The sequence below is a fragment of the Lutra lutra genome, chromosome 1 (assembly GCF_902655055.1).
Source record: "Lutra lutra chromosome 1, mLutLut1.2, whole genome shotgun sequence".
Taxonomy (NCBI): domain Eukaryota; kingdom Metazoa; phylum Chordata; class Mammalia; order Carnivora; family Mustelidae; genus Lutra; species Lutra lutra.
The window spans coordinates 107,157,810-107,183,753 of NC_062278.1; the positions used below are offsets into that span (position 1 = coordinate 107,157,810).

Here is a 25,944-nt window from a genome sequence, read left to right on the forward strand (position 1 = left end):
TATGTATGAGCTCTCTCTCTCTCTCTCTTTCTCTCCAAAAAAAAAAAAAAAAAAAAAAAATTTCTTTTACTTCTCCTTCTACTTAAATAGCAAATACTATAATGTATTTTTTCAAAGATTTTATTTATTTATTTATTTATTTTTGACAAAGAATGGAGAGCATGAGCAAGGGGGAGCAGCAGGCAGAGGGAAAGGGAGAAGGGAGCCTGAAGGGAGCTTGATCCCAGACCCTGGGATCATGACCTGAGCAAAAGGCAGACGTTTGACTGACTAAACCACCCAGATGTCCTACTATAATGTATTTAATAACAAAATACCTAGCAGGGACCCTTACACATTTAGGCCCTTGATATATAGTGGCTGAATAGATTTGAAGGTATTCATTTACTTGTGCATTCATTCAACAAATGTTTATTGAAGAACCAGTTTACCCAATGAAATGTATACTTTTGCTGACTTAGAAAAGGGCCAAATATTTCTTCAAATTATGAAAGATACATAAAACTATAAAAAAATGTAAGTGAATAGCTTAACAAATCACAAAATAAACCCCCCTGGTATCCACTTTCCCATGCAGGTCAAGAAATACAACATCACCAGAACCCAGAACACCAGCCCCTCCAGTCCCCTCCTAACCCCTGCCTGCCTCCCAGTGGTCACCAGGACCGAGGCAGATGTGTGGGGACACCTGATGCCCCAGGGCCCGAGCTTGGGTGGGCCCTTCCAAGGCAGTGGGCATTTGCTCTTTGTAAAATTTGCAAGCGTAAACATTTCCCACATTTGGTTAAGATTTCTTTGTACTTTCATAAGTAACTTTGTATTCATAATTTCACATATTTTTCTTAAATAAGGTCCCTCCAAATTGTATAAGCCTCAGGACTCATGGAATCTGTATCTGCCCCACGGCAGAGCTGTCCTTTCTTCCAGATGGATCACACAATGTGACACTGCCCATTTTCCAATTACAGATGTTCCACTTGTTTCTATGAGCTCAAACCTGTGGCTGATCCAGGAGCTGCTTAGAGAAAAGAATTGACAGGCTTTTCCCAGGAGCATGATAAAAGGTTTGGGTTTGGGTTTTCCAGCAAGGACCTCCAGAGCCGGCTCTCTCTTCTTCAGGAGCCAGGCCAGTGAATCAGTGGCCTCCCTAACCAGTCCTTCCAACATGCAGCTGCTAACAGAAGCCTTGCTTGTTAGGCACACAGAATAGTGACAACAATACTGAACAGTTTGCCAACGTTTAAAAATCACAAGATTCCACGTGAAAAGTTGGTTTTCTGGCTTCCTGTAAGCTGTCGGAGAGGTGACTCATCTGAGCCCACTTCCCCGCCTGGCCTGGCACCTGCTGGGGGGAGCAGAGGCACAGCCGCTTTCTGAAGCCAGACCTCATCCCTGAAACCCCGCCACTTTGCTTTAACCTCTTCTCTCTTGAGCGTCTGGTCCCTTTAAGCATTTGCGAACCCTGCTCTGCTCAGAAGCAGTAAGCAGCAGTGAAGCAGACCTATATAGATCAGTGATTCTTGAATTTGAGTATGCATCAACATCTCACCTGCAGGCCTTGTTAAAACAAATTGCTGGGTCACACCCCAGTGTTTGATTCATTACGTGTAGACTAGGAATTGGCACTTCTAGGAGGTTCTATGGCGCTGCTCAGGCTGCTGGCCCAGGAGCACCTTTTTGAAAAGCACCACTGCCTCTTACTCAAAATGCCATCTGTCCCCTGGCCAGAGGCCTGGGAGCTTGTTAGGAATGGGGAATCTAGGACCCTCTCCAGACCAATGGCATCAGGAACAGGTGACTGTAGGAACATTACATTTTGAGATACACTGAACTAAATGTTCCCAAGCCCTCCTGGTAAAAATCACCTGGGTGTTTGTTAAATATACAGAATGCCAGAACTTTCCTTTAGAAATTCTATTCAGAAATCTTTTATGGTCAAGCACTCCAGGTGATTCCTATCATGAGGAAAGTCCAGGAAAAAATAGATTAATGGTGGTGTTAATAAATCTAAAGAAAGAATAGGTTAATAAAATGGGGGCAAGTAGACAAAACATGGGAAAGTAGGAAATCCCAGGAAAGCAAAGTGGTAGCAGGGTTTCAACCATTTGGGGCTCCTTAGCCCTGAATGCATTCCTTCTGTGGGAATCAAATTGTTAGATCCCATACCAGGCACCAAACTCCTCTTATCTGGGTCCCTGTCCATCAAGAACCTTGGTCATTCTGATTGGCTTCCCTGTGCTTTTCACACCAGGAGAAACACGCACAGTCAAATCAACAGGACTATCCGAATTGGAGTGATAGGTGCGTCTCTCAGTGTGAATCAAGAACTCATCATTAAGGTGTTGATATATTTTTCTGTGGGTTCTATTAGTGTCTCTAAGAGATTAAACCACTTTTAATAACAAAATCTCATTTCTGGGCATGTGTGCATGTTATCTGAATTGAAGAGGGGACAAACTATTTTGTCCACAAAGTTGTCTTATGTGGCTTCCACTGTGTAGTTTTTAACTTTTTTATGCATTTGTTTAAGTCAGATTTTTTGGGAAAGAATTGAATTAGCAAATAAAGTCTGCAAAATAGATAAGAAATAAAATATTTAAAGCAGAGTTGGTGGGGAAATTGCCTTTTAAAAAAATATTTAGTTTAATTGACACATATTAGTTTTAGGCATAGTGATTGGACACCTTCATATATTATGTTGTGCTCACCTCAAGTGTAGTTACCGTCTGTCACCATCCAGTGCTACTACAATATCATTGACTCTATTCCCTATGCTGTATCTGTCATTCCTGTGACTCATTCACCCAAAACTAGATCTCCTACTCCCCTTCACCCATTTTGCTTCCCCACCTCCTGCAATCATCAATTTCTTCTCTGTGGATGTTGTCTTTATTTTTATTTTTATTTAAGCAGGCTCTAGAGCCCAGTGTGGGGCTTGAACTCAGGACCCTGAGATCAAGACCTGAGCTGAGATCAAGAGTTGTCCACCCAACTGACTGAGCCACCCAGGTGCCCCTGGAAGTGGTCTTTAAATTAACAAAGTTTTTCAGTTTTTGTAATGAAATAATGGCCTTGATGAGTCATATATTTTCTTTTAATCTGTCTCCACAATTCTCCATAAGAAGCGCAAAATTTTACCCTTCCGCTAAAAAGAACTGAACTGTCACTGAATCTAAGTTTTTCCAAATTTCAGGTATATCCAAAGTCCTTTAGTGAAGTAAAAATCTCTGAAAATTAGAGCACATTGCCTGCTACCCCGTCTATCCCCCAATTCTACAGTTTTCGTCTGGCAAATTAACAAATTCCTTGTCGATGTTGAGACACGGTATTTCCCTTAAGGTTTCAAGAGAATGATCTTATTCTGGAAATAAGACCAACAGAAGATCAGTTTGTCTGGAGGGTATTTTTGTTTTGTTTTATTAAGTAGTCTCCATGCTGGGCCCAAACTCGCAACCCTGAGATCAAGATCTCAGCCGAAATCAAGCCGGACGCCCAACTGAGCCACCCTGGGGTCTCTGGAGGGTGTTTTAACTTTAAACCCCATTCTGAACAAAACGGTTTTAATTTCCAGTTCCAATTCCACCTTAAGTTGCACCGACTTTTTAAGTAGGATGGTCTGGCAAGTAGCTTACCTGAGATTCTCTGGCCAAACAAGCATGGGGGCCATGGTACCACTAAGTTCTCCAGGAGGAGATCTAAGAGAGTGAGGAGATATTCAGCCAAGGAGAGAAGTGTTTTCAGAAAATGGTAAGTTCTGTATGAGTAAAATTGCCTTTCCCCCTCCCTTGCTAATTCAGAAGTCAGCATTATACATAGAAAACAGGGAATTTTGGAATGAAAAGTCCCCGTTTCAGTTTTAGTCCCAACAACTACGAGAAGCTATGAGAAGTAGGATTGTGTGGGAGTCTCTCTCATAATCTCAGTTCCCTCAAATTTCCATGAGGACGGTATTGAGGATTCCTCCCTTGGCGATAAAATATCAGCACATCATAAAATGCTTTATAAACGCGAGTTACTGCGGGCACAGTAACACTAACCTCAAACGTGTTTTTAGCTTAATTTTTCAATATTTCATTATTAGTCTCTGACCAAGGAATTTGCTTCTAGCAATTTATCCTAACAGAATTGCATATGTGCAAAATGAAATATTGTCAGGGTCTTCACTGCATTTTTTGGGTCGTAGCAAGGATTTGAAAACAACCTAAATGTCCACCAGTAAGGGTCTGGTTGAATAAGTTATGTCCATTTAGTGGAACAAGTGGAATCCCATGCAGCTGTGAAACAGAATAAGGAAACTCCCTGTATGTTGTTATGGAAGGATCTCTAAGACACATGGTTAAATAAAAAAAGCAAAGTGCAGAACTTGACCTTTATCGTCAAAGGTTGGAAATTATAGAGTTGTAACTGGTTTTGAACACATAGACACTGAAGGACACACAGGAAACAAATACAAACAACTACATGTTGCCAGGGGCGAGGAGGCCGTGGGTGGAAGAGAGATTTCCACTGCAGGACTTTTAGTATACATTTTTAGATTTTGAACCATGAGCATATATCACCTATTCACAAATTAAATACTTATGGGAGAAGAGACCAGTGGTATTTACATGGCCAAGGAAAGAAAGACCTGTGACTTATCTTGCACATAGACCCTCAGTAGCCGTTTGGTGTATTGGATTACTGTGGAATGACCAGGGGTTCAGATGTGCGATGGGCCTGGCCCACAAAGGAGGAAGGAAGGTCAAGGACAAGTGTTGCCCATGGCGGATGAGGCAGCCTGCTTAGCATGGCCCATCCGAAATGGAAGGTCTCAATGGGGCCAAATGAGCAATGGAAGAACAAACTTAGGCGGGATGCCAGTCCCAATGATGACTAACATGACACATGACTTCGGGAATGGGAACAAAACCACAGGGCTTTCAGGACATAGGTGGTGAGGATAAAGGAGTAAGAATAACCAAGAAGAGGGAGAGAAGCCCCAAGTTATCTTTTGTTGTTGTTCTTAGTGGTTTTAGGTGGTTTTTGTTTTGTTTTGCTTTTGTGTTTTTGGTGGGGGTGATGGATTCGGAATGAGGACTTCTAATCTAAACAAAGCGTTTAGCATCAAGCTAATGCAGAGTCGTCTGAATAGAGAATGACGTTGGCCATCTTAGGGGGGAGGGAGTTACATCAGGGCTGGGACTTGGAGGTTTAAGGGGCGAGTGCTCCTTGTACCTGACACCCGCTGCAGGAGACGAAGCCAGTTAGAGGCACCAGGGCATTCTGATTCCCATGATCCAGCATGTGGGAGACAAATATCAAGAGTGACAGGGTAATCTTTGGTATCAGCTCTGATCGCTAACAATCCAGCGACCCCCTGGTCCGGAAGGAATGGTGTCCTCAGGGTTATTCACAGGAGCTGGGGGCGGATGGGCAAGACTGCTTCCATCCTGCGTGCGACTTTGAAAGCCGTGGAGCGTGGGCAGAGCCTCCTGGGATGCTGTATACTTAGAGTCTGGTGACATAGAACCACTCCCCCAAAGCCGCAGCTCCCTGCGGCCAGCCTTCAGGGAGCAATGTGTCAGTAGCGGGAAAGCACTAATTACCCAAGGCTCCCTGATCTGGGGACAGAGAAGAGCATTTAGGGACATCCATCTCCTTCCCTCTCACCACACAGTTTAAATCACGTTTTCCTCTTCCTGGGTATCTTGAAGCTGGGTGTGAATATCTAGGAGTGCTTTTAGAAATCCTCTGATGAAGGTACGACAGAAGTGCAAGGTCTTACTATCAACACTGTAAAGTATCTTTTTTTTTTTTAAATTTATTTATTTATTTATTTGACAGAGATCACAAGTAGGCAGAGAGGCAGGCAGAGAGAGAGAGAGAGAAGCAGGCTCTCCGCTGAGCAGAGAGCCCGATGCGGGGCTCGACCCCAGGACCCTGGGATCATGACCTGAGCTGAAGGCAGAGGCTCAACCCACTGAGCCACCCAGGCGCCCCAACACTGTAAAGTATCTTAACATGGCAGAAGTGTTATGTGTAGACAGAACATAGATGTACATTTCAACTTCTAATATTCCTCAGAGAACTATTTGAGGGTTAAGAATGGTAAGTGCAGGGGCGCCCGGGTGGCTCAGTGGGTTAAAGCCTCTGCCTTCAGCTCAGGTCATGATCCCGGAGTCCTGGAATCGAGCCCCACATGGGGCTGTCTGCTCAGCAGGGAGCCTGCTTCCCTTCCTCTCTCTCTGCCTGCCTCTCTGCCTACTTGTGATCTCTCTCTCCGTCAAAAAAAAAAAAAAAAAAAAAAAAAGAATGGTAAGTGCAAAAAAAAAAAAAAAGAATGGTAAGTGCAAAGGTGAGAAGAGAAGACAGTCATGGGGAAAAAACAGAGAAGGAGTTCAGCTTACGGAAGAGAACTCCCTACTCGACTGCACCCCATGGGAGTCGTTAACACCCACTCACATGGACCCTGAAGCCAAACAAGGAAGGTCCCCCCTCACAGTGCCATCTACACCCATGTGACAACTGGAAGATGGAACAAGTCCAGCCCATCCTTCATGCAAGAAGCAAGCTGCTTCTGGGAATGCTGCTGTCCCATCAGCATGCAGGCTCTAGGACATGCTAGCCTAGCAACCCACGTCGCAGAGGGAGGGAACTACAGAGCCTACCCCAGACGTTGCGGCAATCTGCCTGTGGTTGACAAGAGCCTGGGCGACTCTGGAGCAGGCTGAAGATGAGGGGTGGAATGACGAGGGGCAACAGAGCGATGCATGTCCAGGTGGGGTTGCTCACCACCCCAGCACCTGGGAATTTTGCTGGCAAGGGTAAGCCGCTGAGCTGAATTTAGAGTGGTTCCTTAATTGCTCTAACTGCAGTTAAAAATTAATAACTATCAGTTGTGAATAAATGATGTTCCAGGCACAGTGCTAAAAGCAACCTATACATTTTCTCATTTAATATCCCAAATAACCCTGTGATGTAGTGTTGACACCCCCCATTTACAGATGACCCTCAGAGTGTAAGTGACTTTACTCAGGACACTCCAGTGAGTGGCAAGGCGAGGGTCTAAATGCCAGAATTTTAACTCCTAAGGCTGTTTTCACTACAATATTTTGTGGCCTCGCCAATTATTAAAAAGGAACCATCAGGGCTCTCAACTTTTGTTTTCTTCATTATTCTAGATGTGAACACAATGCATCCAGAATGCTATTGTCAGAGCTAAGGGAGCAAACTGCTTTCTTCTAATCATACAGCTCAGGTTTTGACCCATGCTTGCAAATGGAGGTTACCCAAAAGAAAAGCTACTTATACGCCCGTCGTTGACAGGTGTACCGAGCTCTGTCTTCTCCGCCTGAGCCATCCAACTCAGGCATCCATATTTGGTGCCTCTTTTGGACTTAGACTCACTGTCTCTGGGCTCACTCCGCTTTCCAGTCTGTACTCCAGACTGTGGACAGAAACAACTTTGAAAAACGTTGTTTGAAAACCTCCAGGGCTCCCAACTGCCTCCAGAATCAAGTGCTTTCCCTGCTGGGCAGCCACTTCCCCAAGCCCCTCTCTGCTGCACCCGTGACCCAGCCCAAGCTGGATGGCTCTGTGCCCTGAACGCTGTGTGCACTTTCACGCCTTACTGTTATTATTAGCCCTTGCGAGTCCCTCTCCCTGCGTCGGCCTTATCTTACCTTCTTTCTCTGCTGGCAAATGGCTGTACTCCAAAGCCCAGGTCGGATGTCACCTCCTCTCCCTCAGCCTCCCAGCTCCTTTAAAGTAGAAGTGATTATGCCACTCACCTGACCCCCGCCATGGCACCCAGTGCACAGGTATATCATACTATCAGAGGACATTCTTCTACATAGCTGGATCCTGTTTTCCATTAATTAGGGTGGGAGCAAAAACCATTTCTTGCCATTTTGGTTTCCAGAGGTCCTGGTCTACGGCAAATGCTGTCTTTAGAAGGAACAGATGCAGTCACATGTAATCAGGAACCCTGCTCTCACAGCACCACAGTTGGTGATGCTCTCAAAGGATACCACCAATATGTGGGTAATTGGGCTGGTGGGCTTGAAATTCCTCCTATGCACGCTATTACCTATGACCAAGAGTCAAGTAACAAGGAAATTGAGAGCTCGATCTTGTTGCATGAAAGAGATGAAAGGGAGAAAATAGCAACCCCAAATTTCCACCAGGACACCTTTGCTTTTCCCTCTGTAGACAGTTTTGCTTGGATCCAGGCAAAGCCTCTGTTGCTAAAAATAGATTTAAAAAGCTGTGTTTGAGATGGCCTTGTCCTTTATGACCCCATGCCTAACTGGTTTTCTGGGCTCTAGTCTTTTCCTCCTCTGTCCACATGCATATTGCTGCCCAAAAAAATTTTAAAAAATATTATTTGAATTATGAAAAGCTTCTATGTAATATGTTATGAAACATAATTGCATGAATATAACCAACCAACCAGTCAGCCCTGGAACATTCCCAGTACCTTGCATCTAGCTCTATAGGCCTCACCTGTCTCAACCACTGGCCTGATTAATGCCCGAAGCTTATCCCGGTCTTTAAATTTATGATTCCAAAACCCATGCCTTGTTCTTAGCCTGTTTACTTTGTTGTTAGATAGTATTCCACTGTGTGCCATACCAGAGTTATTTATCCCTTCTCCTGCCGACCAACTGGGATTGTTTCCAGTGTTATGGGTAACGTGGCTATGAACATTCTTGGTGCACAAGAGCTTTTGTGCATTTCTAGAAGTTAGGTCATAGAGTATGCAAATGTTTAACCTTGTGAAATGTCAAAGTTTCTTAAAGGGGCTCTACTAGCCAAATTTTCTACAAATCACTGTTTTCCCTGCTAAGAAACAATTCAATGTAACTGCTACTTGCAAGGTAAAAATCCAAAAGGGCTCTTCCTTGCCAGTTAGTTTGGCCCCAAACTAAATTCCACACATCTTCTCTTATAGGCCCCAAGTACCCTCTATTTCAGGTGGGCACATCTGTTTTTGGATGTGGAACCCACCTTACTCATTTTTTTTTTTTTTTAATTTATTTACAACAGAGAGAGAACACAAAAGCATGGGGAGCGGCATAGGGAGAGGGAGAAGCAGGCTCCCCGCTGAGGAGGGAGATTAATACAGAGCTCGATTCCAGGACCCTGAGCTCGTAATCTGAGCCAAAGGCAGCCACTTAACCAGCTGAGCCACCCAGGCACCCCATTCATTTTCTCTTTCCTTCCTTTTTCTCTTTCTTTCTTCTTTAGAGCAGGAGAGAGGGGGCAGAGGTAAAAGGAGAGGGAGAATGAACTTTTTAATTTTTAAAAGATTTTATTTATCTGACACACATACACACAGAGGAGGAACAGCAAAGGGAGAGTGAAAAGCAGGGTCCCCACCAAGCAGGGAGCCAGATGTAGAGCTCAATCCCAGGATCCTGGGATCATGAACTGAACTGAAGGTGGACGTTTAACTGACTGAGCCACCCAGCTGCCCTGAGAACTTTTTTTTAAGATCTTATTTATTTAGAGAGAGGGCACATGCACGAGTTGGGGGAGGGGCAGAGGAGGCGGGGAGAACAGACTGAGCTGAGTGCGAGCCAGATGCAGAGTCCAATCTCGTGATGCTGAGATCATGACTTGAGCTGAAATCAAGAGTCAGACACCAAACCAACTGAGCCACCCAGGCACCCAGGAGAATGTTAAGCAGGCTCCACACCCAGCGTGGAGCCAGATGTGAGGCTTGAACTCACAATCCTGAGATAACAACTTCAGCAGAAATCAAGAGTCCAACACGTATCTGACTGAGCCACCCAGGTGCCCCAGGAAAATTACGTTCAACTCAATCATGTTTTCAGATTTGCTTCTGTCTCTGAAATATGCCTATTTTCATCATGATTTTAAATGGGAAATAATTTAAACCACCTTTCTTCCTCCAGTCCTCCTCTTTTGATCAAAGTGCTACTTGCCTTTCTAAAGGACATTACAGTGTATAATATTTGAGGCAGAAACAAACGATATTAGCTTCCAATAAAGTATAATTCGGTTTATTAGTATGAAATATTTTGAGATAATTTATTGTAGTGGTGACCCAAGTACATGATTCTCAAAGATAAAAATGTGTTTTAGCTTAATAATAATCATTTAGTAAAACTGCTGCTTATTAGACTCCGAGAAAAGCAGGAAGGCACTTTCTCTTTTTGGCGTAGATACTATACTGAAGATACTGCTTAATGGGGCATTTCTTTGACGGAGTTTATTTTGCTTTTCTTTGGTCAGATGCCTCTTCCTCAAACTCGATTAAAGGAGCGTGTCTGTTGGCCTGAAAACCTTCTTTGTAGAACACAGTCTTGATCGTGCCATCCTTTGGAGCCTTTATGGTGTGCTGCAGGGACACAAGACCAGACAGTGACTGCAATACCAACGAAGACTGAGCATGCAGCAAGGCAAGAGAGATGGAAAGTAAAAAAGCCGGTTGTTTTGAAGTTTTTCCAGCTTTAGATACCACAGCACCCAGAGAAAGTAACATTTAAAAAAATTTTTTTTAAATTTTCTTAATAAAAATATTATTATTAGCCCCAGGGGTACAGGTCTGTGAATCGCCAGGTTTACACACTTCACAGCTCTCACCATAGCACATACCCTCCACAATATCCATAACCCCAGAGAAAGTAACATTTTTATGGTGTGCTTTGGGGCTGTGAGGAGTCACTATTCTGACGCACCTGTATCACACTCAAGGTCACTGACTGGGACACTCTGGCCTACCTGGTATTTTGCCACAAGCTTCACCACAGAGTCTCACTTGAGAAGCTGTTGAATAAAACTATCAATCCCTGGGTCCCAGCGCAGGAGATCCCAATTCAGCCATTCTGGGGAAGTAGTTTGGAAAAGCTCTCCCCATCAGGTGACTGTAATATATGGCCAGGCTGAGAACTACTGGCCTACAATTTCCAACCATCTACAAACCTCAGGAGCTCATCTAGTTTGACTGAGGTTTTCACCCTGATACCAATGCTTGGCATCCCAAGTTTGGCCTTAGAAAATACCAACAGCTTAACAACCAGCTGGGGTACTGCCTGAATTTAAGCTACTGATAATTTCTTTAATTTCAGTATCAGAACTGACAAATGCTGTTTCACAAAATTAAAATGAAAACCTATTTAAAAGAAGGGTGGTTTGGTTTTATGTCCTGTAATTAATGGTTCATCAACCCATGGCTCTTACTATTTAAAATGGTATTAACTTATAAAATAAGGCAAAAAGCCAATTAGGTCTGAAAGTTCCCGAAGTTTAACTGGCAAGTGAGCTTATGATTTCATTACCTCCATTTTCATGGCAATCATAACCATTAGAGAATCTCCAGCTTTTACTTTGTCTCCAACTTTCACAAATATCTAGAAATTAAGAGTGACAGGTTAATACTGAAAAAGACAGAGGTCCCTCATGGTCTACAGAGTTGGCATAAGGATGCATACAGTGGAAGTACGGATCTATGTGGTTGTCTCATCTGCCAAAGACGGGTGCTGGGGCCAATCAGAGACCTACTCGTCAATCTGGCATTGCTGGCCCTTATGTCTTCGGGGAGCACTGTTTAGCTCCTCACCTCCATCCTCAAACCCTCTAGTTTTCCTGGAATTGGATGAATATGCTTTATATATCTTGAGATCCTTTTCTGTTTTCACATATGTACAGACAAGCCATATGACCAAGGAAGAACCAATATACTTCAATATTATAGGCATTGGAGGGTCATGCCTGGTTTTCCTGATTTTATAGGTGGTCTAGGATAGTGCTCCAAGCTTTGAGGCCCCTGTGTAGTAAATGCATAGACTATCTTCATGTGAAAGAATTAAACTTATTGGCAACCATGGAAAAAAATCTCTATTTTCCTTTTTACATGTATAAATGAACTCATATATCCCATGTCTCACTGTCTTCTTGCTTAACATGGTGATGAAGCAGTTTCTGGAAACATCACACAGTGGAGTTAGGTTCTAGAGTCAATGTATAGAGCCCAAAGTGTGAAAAATGAGAAACACCTAAGGAAAGCCCTCAAATCACCCAATGCTGGATGATGCCGTAATAGTGCTTGGTGGAATCCATAGTCTAGGGGGCAGCTGTGGGGAAAATCTTTTCCCCACAGGTGTGCAAAGATGCCACATTATGGAATGTCCATGGGAATGGAGACTGAGTGATCCAAGTCTCCGAGCTTATACTCCCTTTGGGGCAAACATCTGTAGAGGGGAATGGTGGGTGCAGTCATTTTCACTACTTAAATGGTTATTTTCTTTTTCTTCTTTTTGGGTACCAAGAATACAGAGTTGAGTTTTTATGACTTAGATGCATTTACAGGGACTCTACTATATTCAAGTGTGTAACAAGAAGACTACTGATCCACCACTATTTGAAGTTATTTCAGTATGAATCTTAACTCTGAATACATAACCGCATTCAACACCAAAGCTCGTTGTTCTTCACCAGTACCAGCCTTTCAAATTTTATTTTAACATACATGCAGTTAGGTACATTAGAAAAAATGTTATTTCATGATAAATTGTTTGCTGTTAACATTAAAAAACAGCCCTTTGGCTAATGCTTGATGAATGATCCATTTTAATCATAAAAAATAAATAGATTATTTGTACTTTGATGGAAATTGCCACTTTCAAAGATAACAGTATCATAAATTAGGTAAATGGGCATTTTCACTGAAGACTGAACAGAGAACTTGAATCTATCATAGTCTCTTGTTTTCTCTTTTTTAAAGATTTTATTTTTAAGTCATTTCTGCACAAAACATGGTGCTTGAATTTACAACTCCGAGACACGTACTTTTATCTACTGAGGGAGCCAGGTGCCCCCTTCTCTTGTTTTCCGGAGTAGGATGTTTTCCAATCGGAAAGATTTGGAGAGGGAAAAATGATGTATATGCCATTTACCGGGCCTTACTGAACATCTGTCTACATACGTTCATGTGATTACCTTTTCAATGGTACCCGTCATAGGAGCTATGGCTCCTTCCTGAGTTCCATCTGAGCTCATTGAAGTCAAGTATTTGGGGACTGGAATGCCAATCTGAGTACTTCCTTCCTATAAATAGAAAACAAACTAGAAATGAAATCAAGATCAAACCACTGCAGTTTTATTAATATACCTAAGATAATGACTATTTTCAAGCTATTTGTTAACTATTTTCAAGCTATTTGTATAACTATCTTTAATACGAGGGTTCTAATCTAGCTTGGTGACCTTAAGCAAATTATTAACCCCCTCTCAGTCTTGGTTTCCCATCATATAAAGGAGTAATGGCATCATGCCTCACAGCGAATTAAAGGATTTAATGTATTTTACTGTTGACAAAAAGATAGCCACTGTCTGAAAGCCATTTTGGGCAGCATCCCCACTTCAAGTGCTTGGTCAAAGCCAGGAACTGTTCTTAACTGCCATATATATATATATATATTCATTGATCATCTCAGGAAGCTTATGAGGTAGGTAGATACTGTTATTTTTCCTGTTTAGAGATGGGGGAACTGAAGCCAGAGAGTTTAACTAGCCCTAGCTCACACACCTGTTCCAAGGTAAAGCCAGGATTTGAACCAAAGCAGCTTCATGTTCCAGAACTCTTACTCGTCACCACTCCACCATACTGCCTCCACCACCATATTGTTATAGCAGAGTAACTATGGAAAGGAATGCCTGATCATGTGAGATCATCCTTGACTCTCTATAAGGTAAGTAGTTTAACTATTGGAATACTAAAGGCATCTGATCACAAAGGAGTATGATCTATAAGTGGGTTCTCAAATGTGAGAAGACTCTGAAGAGGCCACAGTGTATTTGATAATAGGTTTTCTTTTCTGCCCATGTAGAAACTATGGGCTCATCAGTCAGCAGGCTCCTAAATGGGACCCATAAGACAGGAGATCTGATCCAAACCTATGCCGTGTCTGCCTCAATCACCAACCATCCTTTGATGCCCAAGACATCACCATTAACCCCCACTACTTCCCTAATGCCCACCTTCCCCACAAGGAATATTAGTTCCACAGACTCTTTCCTCAATGGTCACCTCCTCCCAAATGCCCAGAATTCCAAGTGCCAGGAGGATGGTGGTTGCGAAAGTATTCAGGCACCAAATGCCTGATAAAATACTGCGCACTGGGCAGTGAGACACTCTCTGACAAGTAGGGTGTCAGGACTTGTTTTAGAATTAAAGGAAGAGAATGGATATGTGTCTATCAGTGAGGAGCTGTGTGAATAAAAGAACCAGGGAGAGCAGGAATGTGGCAAAGAAACAGGGTGGAGAGGGTGACACAGAGGAAAGGTCATAGCAGTGATGGAAGGAAGCAGGGTCTTCCTAATGTTTCAGTGGGGTGCCTCTGGTCAAGCAATGTTCTCTCAGACCTCAACAGTGTTATTATAAAAAAAGAGACGTTACCATGGAAAATAGGTAAATAGTATTTTCCAGGATAATTAGCTTGGTTTTACTAGCAACTCCATTAACAGAACATTTCAGGTAAGTGCAGTCTCCCTCAGTACAAAGATCACCAAGGACTTGGAAAGTTTCATCTTCAATCTGAAAAAAAAAAAAAAAAAAGAAAAGAGAAAAATAAGATCCTTAAAATAAATAAACCACCCTATAGAATTAATAAAATCAGAGTCAATTCTTTACTATTAATAGTTTCAAAAGGTAACAGGTGAAATATATTTTTTTTAAAAAGCCATGTAGGAACTTAAGACTCATAAACAAAGTACTCTGAATAGAAACAACATATGATAATTAAAAGAAAAAAAACAGATAACTTATCTACAGCACTGTTAATGCTACAGATAAATGTTCAGAATAACAATAAAAACATGAAATAGAAATACAAATCAAATTAAGCAAGATTATTAAAATTCAGTTGACTATATTACACATTAGAATTCATATCTGAGTACCTGAAGTCAAATTTGGCTTTACTATGCCAATGTTAGTAAAGAAAAAAGCCAGAACCACCCAATTAGATGGTATGTCTTTTCTCTTTCCAATATGTAGCTAAAATTTATGGGTTTCAGTTTTGAGTTTAAGAAGATAAATTAGCTGGAGACTGGCCACAGTTTTCTCACTGTAAGAGAAAATGCCAAAGAACAGATTTCACACTTGATCTTTTAGGGAAGCTGACAAAGGGACACGAAACCTTTCTGTTTTAAAAAATGTTTTCTCACATACACACCCAAGAAAAAAAAATTCCTTTACACACAGGAAATCCATTTAAATCTTCTCTATGTTTCATTTCAATTCCCATGGGGTTACTGTCAAAGTCCCATGGCTATTCTTTTCAAATATATTATAGAGGCTGAGGTGAACCAGGTTACACTGTAGTATTTATATGCCGGTTCTCATCTATCCTAAGTTAAATATGACATTTACTGGGTTTTGTAACCTACTAAAACAGCCATTTGAATGTTTGTGAAATTCTCAGGACATAAAGGTTAGATCGGGAACAGTTTTGGCTAAAGGTTTACACAAGCTCATTCTAAAATTGTGAATATAGTTCAAAGAGCAGATTAGAACAAATCTGTAGTTGACTTTACCAAGGGAATAAGAAGGGGTCCCCAAACCCAAGGGACCAATATGAATTACAACCCTCATAGACTTCCCAGTTTTTCTGAATCTCAGTGAAACAAAAATGGTATCTCATGGCACTTGGCAGATCTGCAGCATATCCTTAATCAATCATTTTTGTAGGACTTAAAGTCTCTTGGCTCATATTAAAAGTGATTTATTCTGCTCTATGAATTTGTACCTTACTATATAGGAATTTGGTTGAGTTCTCACATTATTGTTGTTATTTTTTTAAATCCCTTGCAGCATTTTATTTTGCCAGTGTAAAAACTTCTTTTAATTGAGGACTACCGTGAACACTTTGATAGGGATTCTCAAAGTATGACCTGCAGATCCCCTGGGGTCCCCAAACCACTTCATAATAATACTAACGTTACTGGCCTTTTTTAACCTTCATTCTCTCATGAATATACACTGGGATTTTCTAGAGACTGCAGAGCATGTGATAATGTTACCCTGACAGCTAATGGAACATGTGCTTGTGTAATCTTAGGTTTTAAATTTTCTCAATTTATCCTACAACTCAACAACAACAAAAAAACCCAACCTGAGTTTAAAAAGAGGCAAAGGACTTGAATAGACATTTCTCCAAAGAAGATACACAAATGGAAAATTAGCATATGAAAAGATGCTCAACATCATTATTCATTATGGAAATGCAAATCAAAACCACAGTGAGATAACACTTCATACCCATTAGGATGGCTATTATGAAGAAGAAAAAAAGAAACAGAAAATCAATGTTGGCGAGGATGCAGAGAAAAGGGAACCCTTGTGCACTGTTGGTAGGAACATGAAATGGTGCAGTCACTGTGGAAAACAGTTCTTCAAAAAATTAAAAATAGAACATGACCATATGATCTAGCAATTCTATTTATGAGTATATGCCCAAAAGGATTGAGAACAGGGTCTCAAAGAGGTATTTGTCCCCCACGTACATAGCACCATTATCCACAATAGGCAAAAGGTAGAAGCAACCCAAGTCTCCATCAAGAGATGAATGAATAAACAAAAGTGTGGTATAGAGAGGCAATGCAATATCACTCCACAGATGAACACTGAACATATGCTACAACACAGAAGAACCTTGAAGACATGCTAAGTGAACAGCCAGTCGCAGAAGGACAAATATTGAATGATTTCATTTATATGAGGCACTTAGAGTAGTCAAATTCATAGACCCAGAAAAGTAGGATGGTGGCTGACAGGGGCTGGAAGGAGAGGGAGGTGGAAAAGGGCAAGTGGAGTGTTACTGTTTAATGGGTACATATTGTCAGTTTTGCAAGAGAAAAGAGGAGATGGGTGGTGGTGATGCTTGTAAAACAATGTCTAATATGATAAATTTAATATATAATTTTTAAAATATACATTAAAAAGAATAGTAAGAAATAAAAGTATGCTTGGTTTAACTTTCTAAATGGTAAATATTAATACATGTAATTAACACAAAAGCTCCTTGGGGAGTCTTAATAATTTTGAAGGGTGTACATGGATTTTGAGACCAAAAAGTTTGAGAATGGCTGCTTTAGATGTAAATACATGCACATACTTTAGAGACTTGTCAGGAGTCTGATTCAAAGCTATTATTACCTTTTTTTTTTTTTTACAAGTTTTCATTCTTAAGGGAACCACAGCCAAATTGAGGAGATAATCAGAACTGGAGAGGGGGTAATTTCACCAAATTGGTCTGAAATAAAAGCACATGGCACCCTCCAACTATAGTCATACTGGTCACTGGCTTAGGAGAAACCAGAGTGTAAAAAATACAAAAACAAAAAACAAAACCCTTCTTTGTATGAAAGAGATCAGATTTAGCTCTAAACTGTAGAACAAAACCAGTAAGACTTACCCGCATGCTATACGACCCATCATGGTTATATGTTACAGCTATGGCTACATCTTTATGGAAAAGGGGGGAAAATTGAAGAAAAATTAGAAGACAATCATTTATTCAGTAACTGACATTCTACAAATCTCTTTCAGCCTTAAAGATAACCATCAGTTAGGGATGTTAACACCTTTTAACTCTCGGAAAATAAAGATTAAAGAAAAAAAGTCTATAGGCAGGTTCCAATAAAGGTGAATTTCAAAGGTTTCTTAAAAAAAACAAACAAACAAACAACAAAACATGGAGTTTTAGCAGTCTCTTAACTATAGAAAATAAACTGGTGGTTACCAGAGGGGAGGCTGGTGGTGCGGGGGTGGGGGGAAGGGGGGAATCTCCTGAAACAGGTGATTGGATTTAGAGTGCACTTATCATGATGAGCACTGAGTAATGTATAGAATTGCTGAATCACTCTACTGTATACCTGAAACTAATACAACACTGTATGTTAACTACACTGAAATTCAAATTTTTTAAAAAGTGGAGTTTTAGCTCTTCTAATATTGTAGGATATTTTAGATGATTTTCCTTCAACAAGAAAAGTTGCAGTGTTAAAGTAGGAAATGCAATGGATTGGAAGAGAGTAATTCTGGCTTAAGACCCAAATCTGCCATCTGTGGCATGATCACCTCTGTGATCTTGACTAAATCATTTCAAATCTCAGAGTCCTGATTTCCTGGTCCATTCTGACCCATTAAATGTAACAATAATTTACTAAATGTGAAAGTGCTTTGCAAACTGTAACAGAGGATACAAATACAATATATATTTCATAGTATTATGTGAACACAGAATTGGTTAAAGACTTTCCTAGGAGATGGGGGTGGGGGTGGGGGTGGGTGGTTGGAGAGGACCTTTCTAGGAGATGGAAATCAAAAGTTTTGCGGCCGAGAAAATGCAGACCAAAGTCATTTCATCCACTCCTGATACTTTAACCACCATTTTGATGCTGCCAGCTCAAATCTATTTCCAGCCCTGACCTTCCTTCTCCAGAACTCTGATTAGTCGTTCCCAGCTGGATGCTCTATCGCACCTTAAAGTGAATATGGAGGGCCCAATAAATCATCTTCCCGCTCTTCCCGCCTTCCCTCCCACCCTGTGAGCTCCATGACTGGCGCTACTACTTTTCTTGTCATCCAGGTTGAAAACCTGTCATTCTTACTTTCTCCTTTGCTTTCCACATTTGATAGTCGCTACAAAGCTGCCAAATTCTTCCCTATCTGTCCTACTCATGTCTTCCTCTCATTCCCCACTCAAACCGGATTCAGGGGGAAGGCAGGCCTTGGTAACACTGAAGTCTTCTTGGGACTTCCTGCTTCCTATCTCAGCCCTCCCAGCTGATGCTTCCTAATGTGTCTCCACTATAATCAGAATACTTGGGCTGATATTGAAGGCCCTGAACTCTCAGTCTTACTTCCCACTCTTCTTCCATAGGGTCCTATATTACAACCAAATGGGAAAATGGGCCAATTAATGTTCTCCATTATGTGCCTCCAGTCTTCCCCCTGCTGTGCCCCTTTGCTCATGCTCCCCTTCAACATGCTGTCAGTCCCCAGCCATACCAAACTGAAACCTCGCCCCTTGGTCATGTCATGCTGAGTCATGGTCCCTGGGAAAGTCTGTCTAGCTGGAATGAATTTACTCTCCTCCGAACACTTCATCAAATATTTGCATATAAAACACCATTATGATTCTTCCCTCATCCAGTTTTATGACAGAATGATTTTTCTCTTTATCAGCTGTTTTTTAAAAAAGTACAAAAATAAAACTTCACAAAGTCAAATACTGAAGTATATAAAGTAAAAAAGGAAAGTCCTCTTTATTGCCTACTGTAACTACTGTTAAACTCTCTAATGTGAGTCCTTTCAGAATGCACAAACTTTTATTTTTCTTTTATAGAAATAGTATATTCTTAAACATATTGTTCTGAAACCAACTTAAAACTTTTTATTTATTTTTCCAACTTTTTTTTTATTAACATGTGACATATATATCTACTTTGTCTTTCAATAGTAGCAAGGGGGTAGTTTCATCATGATGAGGAGGAGGAGGAGGAGAACAGCTAATGTCTACTGACTGCTTCCTATATGCTGCACGACGAGCTTTCTATTGTCTCATTTAATATCCACAACCCAAGGAAGTAATTATTACTATCATTCCTATTTATGGTTGAGGACCTTGACCTTGACGCTTAGAGAGAGTGTGTGTCTTGCCCAAGGGTTACAGACAACAGAGGAACCAGGATCACACTCATAACATCCTAACTCCAAGGTCTGCATTATGTTTATTTTATTTTTTTAAAGATTTAGTTATTTATTTTAGAGACAGAGAGAGCACAGTGAAACAGAGAGAGAGGGAGTCCCAAGCAGACTCCGTGCTGACTGTGAAGTCCAATGTGGGGCTCAATTCCATGACTCTTAGGGGCCTCAGGGCCTCAGCCCAAACCAAGAGTTGGAGCCTAACCAACACACCCCCCAGGTTTCCCTAGGGTCTGCATTATTAACCACCACACCACCTATCTTTCCAACATACCCATTTCTCCTTTCTTTGCTAGGTGGTCAATTCCTAAAGAGAGAAAAGTAGGGACAAAGACATGTTTTTTCCTCTTTTTCACATTACTCAAAACATCTGTTTTTTGAAAACTTTGTAATGAACATACGAGTAAATGAAACCTCTCCAACCTAAACCTTGCCAATATCTTTCAACCCTTCTTAAGAGAAAATGCACCAATTAAACATTAGGGTTTTTTTCAATTTATGAAATATGAAATGTATTCAGATGACAGGAATGCCAACAGAATCACAATAAACACATTGCCAGGAAAACTAAATTCTTTTAAAAAATTTCTTAAAAATTTGAATTATAGTTGGTATATAATATTAAATTAGTTTCTGGTATACAACATAGTGAATTCAGCAATTATATACATTATGAAATGCTTACCCTGATGTGTATTATATTATTGACTATATTCCCTATGCTGTACTTTTCATTCCTATGACTTACTTGTTGTATAACTAGAAGTTTGTACCTCTTAATCCCCTTCACCATTTCATCCACTGCCTCCCCCTCCTGCAACCACTAGTTTGTTTTGTGTTTGTTTCTTCATTGTTTGTTTGTTCACTTGTTTTGTTTTTTAGAATCCACATATAAGTGAAATTATATGATATTTGTCTTTCTCTGGCTTATTTCACTCATTTCACTGTCTAAGTCCATCTGTGTTGTCACAAATGGCAAGATTTCATTCTTTCTTAAGGCTGAGTTGTATTCCATTGTGTATATATGCCACATCTTCTTTATCCATTCATCTATCGATAACCCACAGCTAACATCATACTCAATGATAAAAAGCTGAAAGTTTTCCCACTAAGGTCAGGAAGAAGACAATGATGTCCACTCTCACCACTTTTATTCAACATAGTACTGGAAGTCCTAGCCAGAGCAATCAGACAAGAAAATAAATAAAAGGCATTCGATTGATAAAGAAGAAGTAATTATCTATTTCCAGATAATATGATACAATACAAAGAAAATCCTAAAGACTCTACCAAAAAAACTATGAGATCTAATAAACGAATTCAATAAAAGTTGTAGGATACGTAAACCAACATACAAAAATCTGTTGCATTTCTATTCACTAATAATGAAATAGCAGAAAGGGAAATAAAGAAAACAATCCCATTTACATTTGCACCAAAGAGAATAAATCCTTTCATATGTTATGCGTAACTGAATTTGTTCTTCCCTCACCTAGTTATCTCTAAATCTCCACAAGAGAATGTTAAATATCCTCTTCTCTATTTTTTAAATTAATTTTCTATAATCAATCTATAATCTATATATATCTATAGAGAATATAGATAAAATCTATATAACCTATAAATAATCATATTCTTTGCCCAATGTGGGGCTTGAACTCATGACCCTGGGATCAAGTTGCCTGCTCAAGCGACTGAACCAGCCAGGCACCCCATCCTCTTACATATTTAATAAGGTATGGAAGTGTAGCATGGTGCAGTGTTAGGTTAGCACATATACCCTGGAGTGTGGGTTTGAATTCTGGCTCCACCAATTACTTCTCGAATGACTTTTAAGAAAATTATTAATCTCTCTAAGTTGGTTCCCCATTTATAAAGTTGACACTAATAATAACACCAATTTCATTGGCCTGTTCTGAAAATGGTAATTATTCATGGAAAGCACTTAATATCTGGCATATACAAAATACTCAATAAATCTTAGCTATTATTCTTATTCTTATTATTGAGGGTAGGGCAGGGTTTTGTGAAGCATGGTCACTAGCAACAAAGTAGGAATATTCTTCAAGCCTTAAGTATTTAAAATACTTGATCATTTGCACTGAGATCATTAAGACTTGGTTCTATTTTAGATTCATAATTGCTTCTTGGCCCTTCTGACTTCCTGTTTGGTGTATGCACTCATTCAATTATGGCTACTGTTCCTTAGCATTTATCAGACACCCATCAGAACATTTCTGAAAGCTGTTACATTCAGGCCTGGGTCATTGCTGAAAAAGACCACCAAAAGGATGTAGTGAACAGCAACCATGCTGGTTTTCAACCATGAATTCATTCTCTAATTAAAAATTTTAAAAATTTCCAAGAAATGCACCATAGTTCAAAACACTGCTAAGTGCCTTGGTGAAGATCCATACCAAATAACACAGCTGGCTCGTTTGAATTTTAATCACATATGCGATTTTTCTCTTTAATTTAGGTTGAAGAGGCCGCTGAAACGTTACTGCTACTGATACTTATATTCGGTATATAGGAGTCTAGAGGAAGATCATCCCTGATTTCGGAGGCGTTGTTCTTTAGAATGAAATGAATAAACATACCAGCATAAAATGGATAGGTTAACCATTTGTAGACCGCTACTCTATCAGGGATGTTTGAAAACATTTTTTTTCCATGTATGCAACACACTGAAGGTAATGACCATCTAGGTTCAGGATGAAAAAAGATCTCAAGAGCTGTAACCCAATCAACTTCTGTGAAAAAGGAATTTGCTAAAAACCAAACAGATGTCTACAGAGAGTTGAGATAAAGAAGACCTTACTCTGTCTGGGGAGGAGGGTACTGCCATGAGTGAGCAGGAGGATTCTGTTTCACCTGGTTGGCACATTTTTTATAATGGCGCCTTCACAGTTCAATGAAACCTCACATTCAAGGTTATGCAGCCCTCCCAGCTCTGACTCCACACCAATGTCACTTCCCATGCAAACCGTCCTGCTGCAGAAGGGATACTGCTATCAAGGGATTCTGATCCCTCTGATACACTGTTCCAGCCACAAATACATAAAAAATTTAAAATTTTTGATGTCAGACTCTCCTGGCTTCAATTACAATAAATCAGTCCCACCCTCAGCCTACTCAAATTAGCTTGCAGTCAAAAATCAATTTTCCACTGAAAAGTAAAAACAGCATAGGAGTCAAGATCAGAAAGGCTGAGTGTCAATGTCACAAACCTTCAGTAAATTACTTTACCTTCTCTACCTCAATTTCATCAGCTGTACATGGGAATGGTAGGGATTCCTCCTCATTCAATTATAGTGAAGACAGATTTTTTTTTTTTAAGATTTTACTTACTTATTTGAGGGAGAGACAGAGAGAAAGAGAGTAAGAGCGGTGGGAAGGGGCAGAGGGAGAGGGAGAAGCAGACTCCCTGCTGAGCAGAGAGCCAAACAGACACTGGGCTCGAGTCCAGGATCCTGTGGTCATGACCTGAGCTAAAGGTGGACGTTTAGCTGACTGAACCACCCAGGTGCCCCTATTCTGGTGAATATAAAAATTTACATGTGATCGGGCACTTAATAAATCATAGCTCCTTAATAACCCACTTTGACCTAAAACACTGCCTGACTGGTGGGTAATCCTTCTCCCTAGAGTAGTTTTGGATACTGTTCTTCGTATTTAAAAGCAGTACATTCTTGCTGAAGAAAAACTGCAAGACAAAGGAAGTATAAAGAAGTGGCCTGTGCAGGGTTGGGGTGGGGGGGGGGACACCAACCACCTCAAATCCCGCTACCCAATGGTCACCTAACATCTTGGAATATTTCATTTTAGTCATTTTGCTAGTTATGTTTTATGACATATTTTTCAAATAGTTACAAAATACAGAAAAAGGGAAAAAGAAGAAAGATACCACTAATTGTACCACCTGAGCCCATCAATCCTGGTAGTCCTACCAATGGTTAGACTAGGGAGCTTCAAAAACGTAACTGACTGCTCCGTGACTGGGGTGGGTCCTTTTATTCCAGGTGAATATGAGCTATTTCTCTGAAGCACATTCCTCTTTTAATAAAACATTACTTACTGTTTTTACCATCCCTCAGAGTTATGTTTCTCGTGTAAGAGATATTCAGTCTTCTTCCACTGCTGGATGCAAAAGGTGAGTACTGATCTGGAAGAAAATAAAAATTCAGCAAGAAATTTACAAACAACAGGCCTGACTTTATACTTTACAAAAGAAAATGTAAAACACCAGCCCTATGCTGGTAGCTCAAATGTGTCCTCTTTGTCCTTACTGCTTTAAATTTAAATTAGACACTTTCATTTACATCTCAGGAAATGTCATGTGAAAAATTCCAGCTTCTCTGAAAAATCAGAGTGTGTGCAGCCGAAACGTTCTTCCTCTGGGGGCGTAAGCAGCCCAAAGGTCTCCCCTTCTTGGATAAATGCATTCCAGGTCACCAAAATTTCCACCACTCACTACTTCTCTCTCGCCTTGCCTCTTTCTGCGTCACTGGTCCCGCCCACAGGCTTGTGTGTTCATCCTCTGTTGGACGATATCCAGGAGTTACAGCACAGCTGAACTGAAGCAATTTCTTGTGAGGCTCAAATGTGTGCTGGTTATAAATTGTAAAGAGGAAGGAGAGTAAGAAGACACTTGATTCTGGGGTGTCTGGTTGGGTAGTTGGTTTAGTGTCTGCCTTTGGCTCAGGTCATGATCCTGGAGACCCGGGATCAAGTCTGGTGTTTGTCTCCCTGCTCAGTGGGGAGCCTATTTCTCCCCCTGCACCTTCTCCCTCTCACGCTTGTTCTCTCTCTCTCCCTCAAATAAATAAATATAATCTAGAAAAAAAAAAAGGATACTCGATTCTAACAATGCTATGTTCAGGCTTAGGAACACCAGGTGGGCATATTTAGAGGCATTTCATGTAGTGTAAAAGGACAATATGAGAAGTAGTTATATATTTTAAGATTTCAATATAACTTTCTTGAATGAATCTAGAAATTAAAGATCCTAATAATAAAATCCTATAATAATCCTAAAAATAATTAAAGGATAAATGGATTATTATTTTTTTTTTCTTATTGGCTCCAAAGGTAGGAGTTAGCCTGAAGTAAATATTCTGAAGCAAGTTGGGAGGGTTCAGATTTTGCTCAATTTTGAGGGAAGAACTTTTAAATGAAGAGCTGACTGAAAGCATAATAGGCTAATGAGTTCTTGTTACAAATTTTTAGCTTCCTGAGGTGTTAGGAAGAGGTTGAGCAACAACGCAGTGGGGGTGCTGAAGCAGAGATGTGAGTGTGAAGCAACCAGGAATCTCCGCCACAGTCCTTCCTGTGCTCAGATCCTCTGATTCGAGGAAGTACTGAGGTCTCTGGTTTGCCAGAAACTGGAGCATGGAATAGGAAAGGAAAGGAGGAAATAACACAATGATAAATCTCAGGTAACCCAAGAGAATCTGAGTCTCCAGTGCTCTGTCTTTGGTCCCTAGGACCAAGGAAGTTGCCACAGTACAGAAAATACAAGAACGTAGGACCTCGAAAGGAGCGGCAAATTAAAAAAGCTTTGGAAGGAGTCAGCACAGGGTGTAGGAAGGAACTAGCATTTGGTTGAAAAAAGATCCATCTCAACACTGTTAGGCAAGTAATTAAGTTATATTTAATGGGTTAAAAAGTCTTTAGGGGCATATGCATGATATGTGAATCCATTCTACTTCACATAAAAACCACACTGGCAGAAGATACTGTCCATCACCGAGAAAAGAAAAGGGACACAAGAGTGGCATAAAGGAAGAAAAGCCCCTCCAGAAAAGCACCTTATTCACAGACTTAACAAGCAGAGGAAAGGGAAAAGCATTCCATACCTTGTGACTGAATGTTGAAAATATCAGACACAGCTTTCTCCTTGAGGATGAGACCCAGAGCTGCCCGGCATAAAAACTCCTTAGCGGTGGCCTTCCTACCGGGAAACAGTTCTTTGTGGTGCTGAGCGATGAAATCTGTGTGCACGTTCCCAGCCTCAAACTCTGGGTGGCCAGACAGGTTAAGGAGGAAGTCAATGTTGGTGTGCAGTCCGACAATCTAGGAAGAAAATAAAGCCCACATCCCCAGTGAGTGGGGAAAACAGCACATTCAGAAAATCGTTTCTATGGCATCTGCTCTTTGTATGAAGTATTTTCTAGAATGGACAACTCTCAAGGAAAATAGAAAACCTACTAAGGTGCCACATGGTG

At 40.7% G+C, this 25,944-nt stretch overlaps 1 protein-coding gene across 1 annotated transcript in view; it reads right to left on the reverse strand.

The window, feature by feature from the left end:
- Positions 1 to 9,991: 9,991 nt before the first annotated feature.
- Positions 9,992 to 25,944, reverse strand: part of MCCC1 (methylcrotonyl-CoA carboxylase subunit 1) — a 58,972-nt gene continuing 43,019 nt past the window's right edge. Inside the window, exons 13-19 of the mRNA XM_047731415.1 lie at positions 25,576 to 25,792; positions 23,796 to 23,882; positions 17,424 to 17,473; positions 14,405 to 14,542; positions 12,946 to 13,053; positions 11,286 to 11,357; positions 9,992 to 10,345 (exon numbers count right to left, since the gene is read on the reverse strand). Of these exons, the coding sequence (XP_047587371.1) occupies positions 10,217 to 10,345; positions 11,286 to 11,357; positions 12,946 to 13,053; positions 14,405 to 14,542; positions 17,424 to 17,473; positions 23,796 to 23,882; positions 25,576 to 25,792 (801 nt within the window). The 3' untranslated portion in view covers positions 9,992 to 10,216. The remainder of the gene's footprint in view (positions 10,346 to 11,285; positions 11,358 to 12,945; positions 13,054 to 14,404; positions 14,543 to 17,423; positions 17,474 to 23,795; positions 23,883 to 25,575; positions 25,793 to 25,944) is intronic.